We start from the raw sequence: 16,131 nt of genomic DNA, 5'->3' as shown, positions 1-16,131 counted from the left end.
GAGATGGAATGGGTGTGTTTGTGTAGGAATATATAAAAAGCGTGTTGTAGGAAGCTTTACAGGTGTCACTGCATTTCTTTACAAAAGAGTCTTCACGTTTAGATCAAGATGTGCTACATTTTAAGTCCTTGTTTTAAACTTTTAATAATAATAATAATAATAATAATAATAATTTAGACTAAATTATAATTTTTGCTTTTTTTAATATCTCAAAATATTTTAAAGAAAAAAAGTTCGGTTACGTTACCTCATGTCCGGGTGTCTTTGGCTAAGCTTTTCAAAGTTGCTTAATTATTTTTAAGCAAATAATCATGTTTGACAGTTGGGGTATCTGGTATGATAAAAACACTTCTAAGTTTTGTTTTTTTCTTGTTTGTGTTAAAAAGACGGTTTTCATAAACAAGAAATCTAAGCCTCTGCTCTACTTTTTTACTTTTGAAATACAAAATTACAAATATACCCACTATTTAATTATCTGTAAGATTGTCCTTTTTGGTTATTGTACATACTCTATGATTTTTCTAACCATAAAAGTTAATTCAAACACTTTTCTTAAAAACTACTTTTGAAAAAGCCGTAAGTAAATAAGCACGTTTGCCAAAAACATTTTTATAGTTAAATAAGCTTAGCCAAACATCCTCGTAGTTTCTCTTCACGTCGTCCATCAGTGGTAAACAGACTAAACTAGCCACTGACATACATCTGAAGTCATAACTGTACACGTACTATTATATATGTTACTAAAATACTTATATGATATAAAATAGTTTACGATTACCCTTCATCAAAATACACAAGCTTACTAATATGTCCGGCGTTTACCTAATTATGATGAAGTAAAGTAATGTTTGTATTGAAATAGAAAACAAATGGCTGTACCATTTTTCAATGGCAAAACTAAACCTTTGAAAACCTAATTTTCAATATTTTAATTTTGTTAGTATTTCGTCATTATGCTACATTCTTGAATTAGATTGTGATCTACACTACGCATTTCTTTTACTTATTTTTTCATAATACAATTAATTGATTCTATCACACAACCCTTAATACCACAGGACACAAAATGTGAGCAATCATGTGTTTAACGTTGTGTCACTTATGAAATCACACATGTAATTCATTTTGAATACAAAGTATATGTGAAGTCGAAGTAATCATATATCATGAATAACCACTAACTAACTTGAGTAGTACTTCAATTTTAAGGTGTTGTAAAATACACCTAATTACTTTATTCCATTGTTTATACATTTAATTTTAATATCTTATATGAACTTCATCGAGGATTGGCAGACTCATATTTAGGCAAGCTAAATAACCGGCTTGAAAATAGCCCAACTATAAAAAAGCATTAGTTTGGGTTACATCTTATAGTTACATGACTTATAACTTAGTGGCGAAGTTTGGACGATAAATATCGGTTTGAAAATAGCCCAACTATAAAAAAGCATTAGTTTGAGTTACGTCTTATAGTTACATGACTTATAACTTAGTGACGAAGTGTGGACGAAAACGAGGGGAGTGGGTCACCTCCAGGTCACAGCAATACTTCGCCTTTGCTTATAAGTAATGGAACAAAATATCGCGACGAGTCCTGAACTCCATCACCTGGAGCATGGAACAAGAAGTCAATGACTTTCTATCAAGTTTATGAGTTTTAATATAATTAGTCTTTGCTAATTAAATTAATATTCTTTTAAAGATTAATTTATGTATTATTCTTGTTTAGTCAAAAAACCAAAAAAATACCAAGAATAAATCATTGAATTTGTTAATACCTTCACAATATGTAGGTCGGTGTTATCGTCAACGATCAAGCACCAATAATGCTGCACACAAATAATAAGGTGGAGTAGATAACTATTTAAGGATGTTTAATTATATCTTTTGTAGTTAGACTTTATTATTTAATTATATGTGTGTGTATAGAATACTACCTATTAAAATAAATCTTCATAATTATCATTCCTAAGGGTTGGGCCTTGGGGGTTGGCCCCAATAGCAAAATAGCAAAGCCATAAGGAGTTAAGAGTCGAGTTTGATGTCAAGGGTTCGAGCTCCGTCTATGACGGGTTAGATCAAATTAACTAAAACTGGGCCAAAAAGTACGGCCCATTTATGCATGGAGTAAGTATAGATAATAGATTGGCTAACTATTGCACTAATCTTTGGGCTGATTACAAAAAGGCGATGAGAAGTGAACCCATTTGTGTGTTGATGTGGGTCTTAGGGATGTAGTTAGCATTTAGCAATAACGATTAACGAGTGTTACAAAGCTGTTTGGGCTTTTGCTACTTGGGCCCAAAGTAGGATCAATCTTTGGACTCTATTATGTTTCCGGCGTAAGAATTGGGAGTGATAAAAATATTGGGCCAGGTTTGTTAGCGAGGTTGGCCCATGTTATGGATATAAACGATTCATTGGAGATAGTATGGAAAACCAGATGGGCCGGGCTAGCCGCTTGGTGCCAAGGTAATAGCTGGTAACATATTTTGGAAAGCTAAATTGGTGAGTGAATTAAGATTCTATAAATGGAATGGGCTAGTGGTGGATAGAAGAGTACAGGTATACGCGGGCTGCAGCTGCATTGGGCTGTTGTGACTCACGAACTATCTTTAAACGATGGAGATATGAAGCCTCAGATCAAGTGCAATCCTCATAGCACTATGCTTTTTAATCGTTAAATTTTATAAACATTTTGTGATATATGATGTTTGGTTGGGGTTATTCTAAACTCAATTTTAATGTTTTGGTAGTTGATGGTATGGGGTTAATACCCTTTTGTTCAGATGTCATTGTTGATTGAAATAGAGGTTTTAAGGTTTTAGGGAAAATAGTAATCTGAAAAAAGGTAGGTGGGCAATTGCCTAATTGGGCTCACAGTTGGACTTATCTAATATTCCAATTTCAGCCTTGGGCCCAAATTTGATTTTACCTAATTTAGACCTTAAGATATTTTCATCTAAATGGGCTCCGAATTTTAATTTGTGCATCTCATTGTTTAATTTTAATGGGCTAAACACGTATTTAAAAAAAAAAGTTTTCAAGGGCTATTATTTTTTGAGAAATCCCCCATTTGTGGTCTATTGGTAAGAGACCTGGTTTTTCCAGTGAAGACTAAAATTTGAATCCTATTTGTGTCATATTCGGGTGGATATTGTCAATGAAGGATTTGAGCTAGGTCTTATGCAAAGGTTGTCAATTCGAACCCTGAGCTCACCCGGGTTTTCATCCCACCGTGTGTTGCGTCAGAGACTTCTGCTCTTGTGGTGACACAACGGCTGTCAAGTGGCAGTCGGCGGCACGGTTTCCCGGGGGAACGCCCAAGCCAAACTCTGAAGTAAGCGTGGGCCCGGTTAAGACAACATAGTCTAGCCAGAGTGGGGTATTGGGGCTCTCCAAATTTGAAGAGTGCAGTAGCCTAAATAAAAAGAAAGGTGTTCTAAAAAAATTATTTTTTGGGAAAAGGACGAAAATGTTTATTTTGACCATGGTAATCCTCAAAATGTCCATACAGATTCCACAGGTTTCATAATGTCCAGCCCAAAACCAATCGGACCCACTTTTGTTTCTAACCCAATGATCGAGCGGCATCTACCAAGGATGTTTCCCGTCAACGCCTCGTTTTCTGACCCGCCCAAGAAAAATGTTTTAGGCGGCACCTGATATTTTTAAATTTAGGCGTCGGGTGAATTTTTCTAAGTGACAAGTGGATTTTTCTAGTCGCCAATTGATTTTTAAAATCCAAGTCGCTACTAGATTAATCTAGGTGACGCCTAAATTTTTAAATTTTGATTTTTTTTACATAAATTTTAAATTTTAATCTTTAAATGTTAATTGTATACACTTGTCTAAAGGCGGCATGGCACACGAAGGCACGAAATTCATCAAAGTATTGAAGTTACCATATGTACCGCTAGGTAGTTGTCTTAAACCCATAAAACAACCCTGTTTCTCGAAGGATTTTATTAAAGAGTTACCTCAAATAAATAATTCAATTTTAAAGAGTTACCTCAACTTAAAATCCACCCGTAAATCCACCCGTCGCCTAGATAATTCCACCCGACAACTGGATTTGAAAAGACCAGGTGCCACTTGGAACATTTTTGTCGGGCGAGTCAGAAAACATGACGTCGACGGAAACATTCTTGACAAGTTTTGCTCAATCACTGGGTTAGAAAAAAAGGACGGTCTGGTTGGTTTTGAGCAGTGGTAGGATATGTATGGATATTTTGGAAATTACCATTGTCAAAATGAACACTTTTGTCATTTTCCGTTATTTTTTTTATACAATCAACACCCGAAAGACTACATAGTCAATTAACTTCTAGTAATATAGTAATATACGTAATACGTAACATATAAATACTAGGAATCGCTAATCTACACATATACGCAAAAATACAATTTTCACGTTATGTTATATTTGGGATTAATACTTTGGAAATCATTTTAATGCACTTTATATATATATATATATATATATAGGGTAATGTTAAAATTAAAACCCACTTGAGTTGTGAAAAACCGTGAAAACCCTATGTAACATCATTTTTTTTGTTACATGTAATATATGTTGTAACATTTAATACAAAACATCAAAACATAAAAAAAAAATATTTTGCTATTTTTTAACATTTTTTTACTAATTTTTATATATATTTTCAGGAGAGAGAAAAAGTTATATTTATATTTACATTTTTTATTCACTTTAATAGTGGACCACAAGATTTAAACATTAATTAAAAACATGTTGTTGAAAATGGGTTTCTAGAGTCTTCACAACTCAAGTGAGTTTTTATTTTAGAGTTTTCACAACTCAAGATTTAAACATTAATTAAAACATGTGGTTGAAAAAAATCGTTACGTTGAGTTCTTTCGAGTTCTTAAAACTCAAAAGGGTTCTCATTTGAAATCTCCACTATATATATATATATATATTAGATTTTATCCCCCGTATTACGAGGGTTGTTTTACATTATTCGTTTTTAATATTTATATATGTATATTTGGATTTTAATTTTATTTATTGTAAGAATAGTTAATAATTAATATACATGAGGTTTGATGATGAAATGGTTTCACAAATAAATGATATGTTATAATCCAATACTTGATGAGATTATTTTTTTAATATAGTGAGATGTTATAACCCGTTTAAGAGCTATCTGGGTTTGGTGAGACCTTTACCCGTGAATTCGTTTAAAAGCTATCTGGATTTTGTGACTCATGACCCGCTTATGTTTTTTACCATAAAATTGTTTATTAATTATAACTAATATCTTTTTCTTTTTTAAATTAAATATTAATTTTAGCACATCCCTATTTTATACGATTTTCATATCAAATAATTGGTAAGATTAATTTTTAATTTAATGAGATGTCATAACCCGTTTAAGAGCTATTTGGTTTTGGTAAGACCCATACCTATAAATTTGGGTTCAATCAATGAGATGCCTCCATTTAAAAATCAAAAAATCTGGTGGCTTCCATAAAAAGGGGAAGCGCCCGCACATACGATTTAGGGTTTTCTTTTATATATTTCTAGCTTTTATCCCCCGTATTACGAGGGTTATTTTACATTATTCGTTTTTAATATTTACATATGTATATTTGGATTTTAATTTTATTTATTGTAAGAAAGTTCTGATGGCTTGAGATAATGCATGTTTTACATTTTTTTTTTAATATTTAATTTTTGAATTTAAAATTTCTTTATTGTAAGAAAGCTAATAATATACTGGTTTGATGATGAAAGGGTTTCATAAATAAATGATATGTTATAACCCGTTTAAAACCTATTTGGATTTGGTGACCCATGGTCCGTTCATGTTTTTTTACTATAAAATTGTTTATTAATTATAAATAATATCCTTTTCTTTTTAAATTGAATATTAAATTTTAGTATATCCTTATTTTATAGGATTTTCATATCAAATAATTGGTAGGATTAATTTTTAATTTAATGAGATGTTATAACCCGTTTAAGAGCTATATGATTTTGGTAAGACTCATACCCATGAATTTGGGTTAAATCAATGAGAGAACTCTATTTAAAAATCAAACAATCTGGTGGCTTCCATAAAAAAGGGAAGCGACCAAATCGCGACACGTAGGATTTTAGGGTCTTTGTTTATGTTTATTATATATTTGTTTTTATTTTTTGCTATTTGCTTAGCCCTGTTACCCATTGTTCTTTTTTGGAACCTCTAGATTTGAAATATATGCTTTCTTTAGCGTTTTAATTTGGGTTTTGAAAAAACTAATTTCTTGCTTTTATGGAAAGAAGAGAATAAGTGCTTTGGAGGAAACACTGTCATGCTTATACATAGCCCTCCTGAAGAAACACTAAGTGACCCTGGCAGATTACGGATAATCTTAGGGTCAAGTAGATGTTTCCCACGAGGGTTAGGTCCGGCAAAGATGGTTATTCTTCTGATGACCTGCAAAACAGACACCGTGAGCTCGTCACTGAGAAGGGGGGGTACCTCTTTGTGACCACCCTCCGGCGTGAGAATCAGACTAGATTGCTCTGAATATAAGTGTATATTAAGAGAAATAGCTAGAGCAGATAAGATATGTGATAATGATGGTATAAGATAAGATGATGATACCGTTCCAAGGTGTTGGAGTATTTATAGCCGAAGGTAGCTTTCCAAGCAGGTACAGCCAGCTGTATAATATCCTTTTCTACCAACTGTGGGCTACGCATAGGCCATGCTGGTGGTTGGTGGGTAGGCAGCGGCTGATAGTGACATGGCCGGCTGTGTACTATTCCTTTTCCACCAACTGCAGGCTATGTACGTGCCACGACAAGGGTTGGTGAGTAGGCAGCGGCTGATAGTGACATTTTGTACTAGAGCGTGCTCCTCGTCGTACTGTTGTCAGTGAGCTGTCACCCTGTGATTGGTTCATGGGCTGCTTTGGGCAGATCTTGTCTATTTTGTCCATACCTTGGCAGGTATAGTACAAAAGATCCTCCAGAAGCGTACGGACTGGCTCATTTGGGCGAGAGTATTCCCGCCTTGCTCATTCCTTCTTCAGGTGACATTACTGAATTATTGAGAGTTAGTGCCTTGTGCGTGTAGCCTTACTATTAGTGCGGGTAGCCTTCCCTGATGGCTTGTATCCGCAGCTGCGGGAACAGGCGGGTACTTCACCATTGGGAGGCTTTTCCTGCGGGAACAGCTGGCGTACTGCGCGTAAGGTCTTCATCTCTCTGAGCATGGTGGGTCCTGCGGAACCAGTTGGTCTTTGCGCAGACGTCCCTCTTCAAGGTGAGTTTTGCGGGTCCAACTGGGCTCTGCTTGGACCTACCTCTTCAAGTCCCCCCAGTCGAATGTTCTTCTCATGAATTGTTAATAAGTGAGGAGAACTTTCGGACTTAAGCAATGGGTTTTGAAAAGGGTTTTTAGTTTTAAGGTTTTCCGTGGGGATTCTTCCCGCGGTTTCCCTAATGTCACGTGCAGAAATTCCCGACTTTTCTGCTTGATCTTTGGGTATGATGCGGCTAGGTGTGTAACTTCCTCGCAAGTCAGGAGCGTTGAGTTTCACTTGTGTAGATTCTCCACGAGGTTTTGGTAGTTTTAGACATAGTGATCAATTATGTTAAACAACCAATTTCATCTTGGAGCTTCAAACAATCTAGTTCTCAACGTTCCCGCTATGCGGGGATGTTATTTCCCTTTCCACAAGCATGGCCCAGAAGATCCTTCTTGGTTTTAATTCCCTGCAAGTGCTAAGTATGTGAAGGGTTTCGCCTTGACACTGTACCCGCACTCGTCTTATAGTTACTTGACTTCCAAGGTATTCTTGGCTTCAATTCCCTACAGGTGCTAAGTTTGTGAAGGGTTTCGCCTTGACACTGTACCCGCACTTGTCTTACGGTTTCCTGGTTACCAAGGTATTCTTGGCTTCAATTCCCTGCAGGTGCTAAGTATGTGAAGGGTTTCGCCTTGACACTGTACCCGCACTTGTCTTACGGTTTCCTGGTTACCAAGGTATTCTTGGCTTCAATTCCCTGCAGGTGCTAAGTATGTGAAGGGTTTCGCCTTGACACTGTACCCGCACTTGTCTTACGGTTTCTTGGTTACCAAGGTAAGGAGGTATATTCCCTCTTATTTTTGAATCTTTGTTTCACGCATATTTTAGTTTAACTTAGAAATTTCTTGAGTAGTTTGGATAAGTTAACCTTTCAACGTGGCAGATGATAGGTTAAAGTTTTGCTCTCTTTCGTGATTGTGCGGGTAAGACCGTCACTTTCACTTAGTAGGATGGCTAAACTTTACCTATATCTGACCTGCGTGAAGGTTTTCCTCATCTTTTCCTTAGAAATTTTCTAAGTGTTTTAAATAAGTTAACCTTTCGACGCGTGGTTGTCAATAGGTTAACGTTCAGTTTCCTCTATCATGATTGTGCGGGTAGGACCGTCACTTTCATTTAGTGGGATGACCAAACTTCACCTATAACTGACCTGCGTGAAGGTTTTCCTCATCTTTTCCTTAGAAATTTTTGCCGTTTTGTGTTTATGCGGGTTTTGCCGCCTTCCACACGCAACGACTTACTTCCCCACTTATTTATGCGGTGAATACCGGCATATCAGTGTTTTGAATAAGTTAACCTTTCGACGCGTGGTTGTCAATAGGTTAACGTTCAGTTTCCTCTATCATGATTGTGCGGGTAGGACCGTCACTTTCATTTAGTGGGATGACCAAACTTCACCTATAACTGACCTGCGTGAAGGTTTTCCTCATCTTTTCCTTAGAAATTTTTGCCGTTTTGTGTTTATGCGGGTTTTGCCGCCTTCCACATGCAACGACTTACTTCCCCACTTATTTATGCGGTGAATACCGGCATATCAGTGTGGTCAGATCATAAGTATAAATGTAAGACCATCAACGTCAATGTGATAAGGAGAATCATTTCCATTAGAATTGGCTATAGGCCTTTTCTTTACAAGTTTGGAATTGATCTACATGCAGCCTGTGTAATTGAGCTCCCTTCCATGTTCTTGGGATGGGGGTGTCATCGAGCCTTTCGAGCCGATATGCACCTGGTTCGGAATCTCGTTGTTTACGCAGTATGTAGTCTCCAACATTGAAGCTGCAGTTTCATCCGTGTATTCCCCAACTGGGGTTCTACACGCATTAGCCTGCTTAGCGTCCATTACGCCACGAGGTGAATGAGTTTCCCATTTCTGACGAATGCTTCGACGACGTCCTTCAAGGATACGCATTCCTCCGTGGTATGGCCTTTTGTCCTGTGGAAGTCACAGGATTTGCTCTGATCAGCGTTGTGACGCTGTCGGATTATTGGAGCCTTTGGCCATGGGAGCCTCTCGGTGGCAAATATTTCGGTGACGCTTTTGGTGAGTGGCGTCCATCTGGAGTTCCGGTTCGACGACTGCATGTTATCCCTTCCGCCTAACCGAGGGTGCGAGCCGGATGAGGTGTCAAAGTTTACCCTTTACTGCCAAATACCAAGCTTCCTCTTTTTGTTTTGTCGGGCGTTAAGGACGTTGTTTTCTCTTGTTTTTTGAGTGTAGAGGTTTGTGCTCTGGGGAAGATCTCTACCCAGTTGCTTTTCCGTTTCCGCGAAGCGTTTAGCTGCTGTCATGATGGCATCCCACGTGGATGGCATGACATCTTTTCCCGTTAAGGTGCGGATGACCTCTGGGTCTTCCGCGCCCTGGATGAAAGCAGCGCGAACAAGATCTTCGCTAATAGTGCACAGACTTAGCTTCTTTGAATTGAAGCGCGTGATGAAGTTTAGTAAAGACTCATCTTCCTCTCGGATGCAGTTGAGGATCGTCCATTGCTCTTCAGTATACTTTCTTTGTTGACTGAAGTGTTGGCTGAACTTCTGCTGGAAGTCTGCCCAATCGTAGATGTGATGGACCGGTAGACGGTCGAACCACGCTCTGGCTGCCCCAACAAGCGTCATTTGGAACATGTAACACCACGTGGGTTCCGTCCAATTGCTGACGGTTGCCCCCGCTATGAATCTGTTCAAATGATCGTCTGGGTCAGATATACCATCATATGTGCCTATGTTGGACATTTGTTTGACACTTTTCGGGGCAATTGCTTCCGCAATGTCCCTTGCAAATTTGGACGTTCCCGCATTTGTAACAGTTGGTCTGAAGGTTTTAGAGAAGTCACGTGGGTTTCCACCCGCGTTTTTTGGTTTAAAGGTTTCTCCAAAATTTCTTCTGTGAAAATCTGCTTGTTTACGCTTCCCTTTCGCCCTATGGCGCGGGTTTGCGTCACTGTCAGATTCTTCCCAATCTTTATCATACTCGCACTCATTACTCATGTTGAGCTGTTGTCGAGTGCTTCCGAATTCGTTAGCCTGTTGGAGTGAACGTAAGCGTTCATCCAACTCAGCTTGGAATTCCTTCTGACGTGCTTCCGCCCACGCTTTAACTTTATCAAGTGTTTGGCGGGGGAGCCTCGTCTGTTGTCTCTCCAACTGGGTATCGGTGAATCCCAGGGGAGGATTATTTACTGCACTTGCCCCGGCTTGGGTAACCGGGGTAGTGTTCGTAAAACTTGTGTACTCGCTGGTGTTCCCCCCAGTAGCTGGGGTTGTGGTTACCGGGGTTTCTTGGTCACTCGCTGGCCTTGGCACCGGAGTAACCTTAACCATCTTTCCATAGGTTTTGAAAAAACTGAGAAAATTAGTTCTAGCTTTTATGCACGGATGGCGCCAATGAAGAAACACTAGGTGACCCTGGCAGATTACGGATAATCTTATGGTCAAGTAGATGTTTCCCACGAGGGTTAGGTCCGGCAAAGATGGTTATTCTTCTGATGACCTGCAAAACAGACACCGTGAGCTCGTCACTGAGAATAGGGGGGTACCTCCTTGTGACCACCCTCCGGCGTGAGAATCAGACTAAATTGCTCTGAATATAAGTGTATATTAAGAGAAATAGCTAGAGCAGATAAGATATGTGATAATGATGGTATAAAATAAGATGATGATACCATTCCAAGGTGTTGGAGTATTTATAGCCGAAGGTAGGTTTCCAAGCAGGTACAGCCAGCTGTATAATATTCCTTTTCTACCAACTGTGGGCTACGCACGTGCCATGCTGGTGGTTGGTGGGTAGGCAGCGGCTGATAGTGACATGGCCGGCTGTGTACTATTCCTTTTCCACCAACTGCAGGCTATGTACGTGCCACGACAAGGGTTGGTGAGTAGGCAGCGGCTGATAGTGACATTTTGTACTAGAGCGTGCTCCTCGTCGTACTGTTGTCAGTGAGCTGTCACCCTGTGATTGGTTCATGGGCTGCTTTGGTCAGATCTTGTCTATTTTGTCCATACCTTGGCAGGTATAGTACAAAAGATCCTCCAGAAGCGTACGGACTGGCTCATTTGGGCGGGAGTATTCCCGCCATGCTCATTCCTTCTTCAGGTGACATTACTGAATTATTGAGAGTTAGTGCCTTGTGCGTGTAGCCTTACTATTAGTACGGGTAGCCTTCCCTGATGGCTTGTATCCGCAGCTGCGGGAACAGGCGGGGTACTTCACCATTGGGAGGCTTTTCCTGCGGGAACAGCTGGCGTACTGCGCGTAAGGTCTTCATCTCTCTGAGCATGGTGGGTCCTGCGGAACCAGTTGGTCTTTGCGCAGACGTCCCTCTTCAAGGTGAGTTTTGCGGGTCCAACTGGGCTCTGCTGGGACCTACCTTTTCACCTCCAAATTGCATTTGAATTTAACAAGCCATTTCTTTGGTACATATATAATCACATCTCATCTAATTATTGACTTGTGTATCAATCAAGCTCACATGGCCATTGGAGAACCAGCAAGTCTTACCCAAGGTAACAACATGGCTACTAATTTTGTCTCAATTCTTTTAAGTTTGTTATTATGTCATAATTCGGTTTAAATCAATGTACCACAGGGGCTTTGAGATCAACATCTGAGGCACCACCTGCTCACTATATTCTCAACATTCAACAATTTTCAGCATTAACAAAACACGATGTTGAAAGATACGAGTCAAATGAATTTGAAGCCGGAGGCTACAAATGGTATTTCTTTTACTCGCGTATCTGTCTATTACACTACTAAAAAAACAAGTATCACCAGCAACACATCTCATAAATAAAATTTAAAAATAAAATTAATAATTTGAAAATTAATTGAATAGCCGCTGGTAATATGTAATTCGTTGTCACCTATGGATAGTAATCCATAGGTGATACTTAGGATAGGATTTTATATATGATTCTTGCTCAGGCTTTTTAGCCGTTTGACATATAATACATTTGCAACCCGCAGGAAGTTAGTGATTCACCCAAACGGCAACAAGACTAAAAACGCTGGAGAATGCTTATCGGTTTACCTGGCCATAACGGACACAGCCTCACTCACACCCAGTTGGGAGGTCTACGCCACTTTCAGTATCTTTCTACTTGATCAAAACAATGATACTTACTTAAAAGTTGAAGGTAACAACTTCTTTAATCAATCATATATAATAAATTGTTATAAATTATAGAATTCAGATAGATTTTTCATCCAGATGAGAAGACTAACGGAAGACGCTTCCATCGGTTAAGAACCGAATGGGGCTTTGATCAGTTCATCAGTTTTAAAGCATTTAGCGACCCTAACAACGCCTATCTTGTTGGTGACAACTGTGTGTTTGGAGCCGAGGTGTTTGTCCGAAAAGAGAGAAGTAAAGGCAAAACCGAGTCTGTGTCAATGGTAAAGGATGCAGTTAGTTACAAAAATACATGGAAAGTCAGTAACTACTCGAAATTAAACGCTGACTGCGTAAGTTCCCACATGTTCAGTGTCGGAGATCACAAATGGTAAACAATGTTGTTATTGTTACCGTGAATCTAGCGCATATTTTGCATTAAGGACGACTAGCAATTATATGCTATAATATCATAACCGGGTCAAATTTGTTAAAATATGTATTTGTGCAGGAACGTGCAGCTATATCCTAATGGGAAAGGTGGTATTGGTGGCTATATATCGCTTAAATTGGCTCTGGCTGAACCTCAAAATCTTCCACCTGGAACCAAAATACTAGCCGAATTTACTCTTCGTATGTTGGATCAGCTTGATACAAGGCATTATTATGGCAAAGGTAAATGTATTCATTACTCGCATACTGCTACAAAACTGAGCATTTAGTTTGAATTATTTGTGATAATAGTCTGTGAAACTTAAACTTGAATTAATACCGTCACACTTATTTATGTCACAAAACTGAAATTCAGTCATAAATTGCAGCTAGCTATTGGTTCAGTGCTTCAAAACCGGAATGGGGTTGGCAAAGATTCGTTTCACACGGTGTATTCTTTCTAACGAATCGAGGGCTGTTGTTAAAAGATGTTTGTTCTATAGAGGCAGAGATTGCAATCCATGGAGAATCGAGGACTGTCTTTGGATAAGTTTGTTCATATAGACCGTTTGATATCATGTATTTGTACGTCCAAGGTAAGAATAATGAACTGTAAATAAATAGCATTCATATGGTTCGTTAAATGTATATAGCTCTAATTAAGTTGACTTAGTCGTGTACTTGTGTTAAGAAAAATGTTCTCAAATAAATTAAAACATTTGTGAATATATTTTGCTTGAACCACTGTATGACTAACTGGATTTATTACTTAAACCAGTTTAAATCCTTCTACATCTAAAGTTGACGGTTAACCAAATGAACCGCAGATAATGGCCACAAATATGGCGTATAAGCAATGATTCAAAAACCGGTATGAACCGATTATACCATAATATAAATAGAAAGTCGCAGTAATTTTGATTAGTATGAAATAAAATTCCCGATCAGTAGTTCCCGACACATATCCGACAAGTATTAAGCTGCGCATGGTTTTAGAGTAGGACACTAAAATTCTCAATACTCGTTCCAAACCCGACGGATCGCTAAAAGTCTTAGTTGAACTTTTATTGGTTAAATGTTAGTTTGACATTTTCCCTCATTCATATTAACGTTATTGGTCAAATGCTTTACTTTTATGTCGTTTCTTAACATGTGCGTAATTGAAATATAAAAAAACAAAAACAAAAGTACAATAGTACAATAATATAATAATAACTAGTCAGGTGCCCGTGCGATGCAGCGGGTTTACGAAAGTTGCCGACGTCTGTATGTTCCTCGTAACAGTACGTGCATATCCCGACGAGAGTATGTGCTTAACATGGCATTGGACGCGTAACCGGTGTCGGTAAGCGTGACACACAAGGCCAAGACGCGAGCAATTAGTACGCATAAACAATGTCATCCGCGTAACTAATGCCTGAATGCGAGTAACCTGTGACGAAAATTAAGAAGCAGAGATGAATTGTACAGTAATTTCAAGTAAACTATTTTTTAACCCAGCCCGTTCTGATGTGAAACCCGTTCCGACCCAACATCGTTTTAACCCAAAGCTCGTTTTGGCCTGGCCTCTTTCAACCTGAAACCAACGAGAACCAAACCAAATTAAGCTCGTTCTGACCTTAATACGTTGTGACCCATGAGCCTAACCTATTCGACCTTTTGCCGGTACTAATAGGTAATCATGTAACAAGTTAGTTTTTTTTTTAAATTAATAAACTATAGCAATATCATACTCAAATTAAAGAGTATAAAATGCTCGTTTTTATGGTGTAATTTTTTTAAAAGAATATTAACGTATGAAAAACTTATGACTGTTTAAAAATTGCAGGGGTAGTTTGTTTAGAATAAGAGGTAAATGTGTAACTATTATATAAATTAACAAAATCTTATTGAAGTTAGAGGACTAAAATTATAACTTATTTTTAACGAAATTGAAATTAACCATATTAATATTGATATGAGTAATGACAAAACTGCCCCTAAAATCTTATAATTTGATGCATTATGTGTTGTATCTTTTGCATTATTGATGATACCTCTTAAATTTTAAGAGGTCTCCTTTAGATAATAATAATAATAATCAATAAAATTAAACATTACAAAAAAGTTATGGTATCCCACTTCCCACCCACACCATACCTTCCATCGAGGGTCCACGAAGCAGCCAACGAAGGTTCGGCTTCATTTTTCATTTCCATATATATATATATATAAAACGCCTTCTTCACTCATTCTTCTACTCTCATCTTATCTTCAAAATACAACTAATAATGACAAGTTTTGACGAAGCATCAGCTCTCGATTTCATCAGGCAACACCTTCTCAGTGAGTTCGAACCATCAAACTCCGAGCCTGAACTATCAGTTTCCGATTACCTCACCTCTGATGAACAGCAATCCACATCTGATTTCTCAATTAACTTCACGCTGCCGGAATCTGGAAACCCTAACTCATCGGAGGTGAAGGTGCACTACAGAGGAGTACGGCGGAGGCCGTGGGGGAAGTACGCCGCCGAGATCCGAAGCGGAACGGAGCGAGAGTGTGGTTAGGGACGTTTGATACCGGCGTTGAAGCTGCAAAGGCTTATGATAGAGCGGCCTTTCAAATGCGTGGCTCTAAAGCCATTCTTAATTTCCCGTTAGACATTGGGAGCTCAACGGAAGAGTTTGCCGGAGTGAGTGAAAGTGAAACCCTAACTGACCGCCGGAAAAGAAGGAGAGATGGGAATGAGATGGTGGTCGTTGTAAAGAAGGAGAGGATGACGGAGACGGTTAGTCTACCGTTAACGCCGTCAAGTTGTTTGCCGGGTACTTGGGATGGGAATTATTGGGGTAACTTGTTTAACGGTGCTGCCTTGTCGCCGTTATCTCGTTTGATGATGATTTAGAACTATTTGTCGCTTGTATAGCTTTCGTCTTCAATCCACAATTATTTGTTTATTTTTTATTAACGGACTTTTCATAGTTTTGAATGTCAATACCGGCCTTTGTAAAATGTTATTGAACTAGTGTTACTATTTTACACGACGCTTTGTGTCGAGGCAGGTCGGTAAATTTGAATAATGGTAAAAGGCTAGTGTTGCCGGTCTCAAACGTTGAGACGGTAAGCAGTGGCGGACCCAGGATTTTTTGCCAATGGGGTCCCATATTTTCGGTGTTCAAATTTTTCGGGTCGGTCGTTGTTCAGGTCGGGTCGAGGCGAAGAACATAATAAAAAACAATATCATAATAAAACTTTCTTTTCAATCATCACTACCTGA

General features: G+C 38.5%; 1 protein-coding gene and 1 pseudogene across 1 annotated transcript; both read left to right on the top strand.

The window, feature by feature from the left end:
* Positions 1-11,753: 11,753 nt before the first annotated feature.
* LOC143625001 (uncharacterized) lies at positions 11,754-13,422 on the top strand. The gene is made up of 6 exons (XM_077095477.1): positions 11,754-11,832; positions 11,916-12,045; positions 12,296-12,465; positions 12,540-12,831; positions 12,952-13,115; positions 13,262-13,422. Exons 1-6 carry the CDS (start codon positions 11,799-11,801, stop codon positions 13,420-13,422), a joined length of 951 nt encoding a protein of 316 aa, XP_076951592.1. The 5' UTR covers positions 11,754-11,798.
* A 1,720-nt stretch (positions 13,423-15,142) lies between these two features.
* LOC143625064 (ethylene-responsive transcription factor ERF105-like) lies at positions 15,143-15,779 on the top strand (annotated as a pseudogene).
* The last annotated feature ends 352 nt before the right edge of the window (positions 15,780-16,131 follow it).

The sequence above is a fragment of the Bidens hawaiensis genome, unplaced genomic scaffold, assembly GCF_021521415.1.
Source record: "Bidens hawaiensis isolate Kalapana, Puna unplaced genomic scaffold, B.hawaiensis_p1.1 tig00004020_1, whole genome shotgun sequence".
NCBI lineage: Eukaryota > Viridiplantae > Streptophyta > Magnoliopsida > Asterales > Asteraceae > Bidens > Bidens hawaiensis.
The sequence above is the reverse complement of the archived record's forward strand: the minus strand, read 5'-3'. Positions and strand labels throughout refer to the sequence as shown.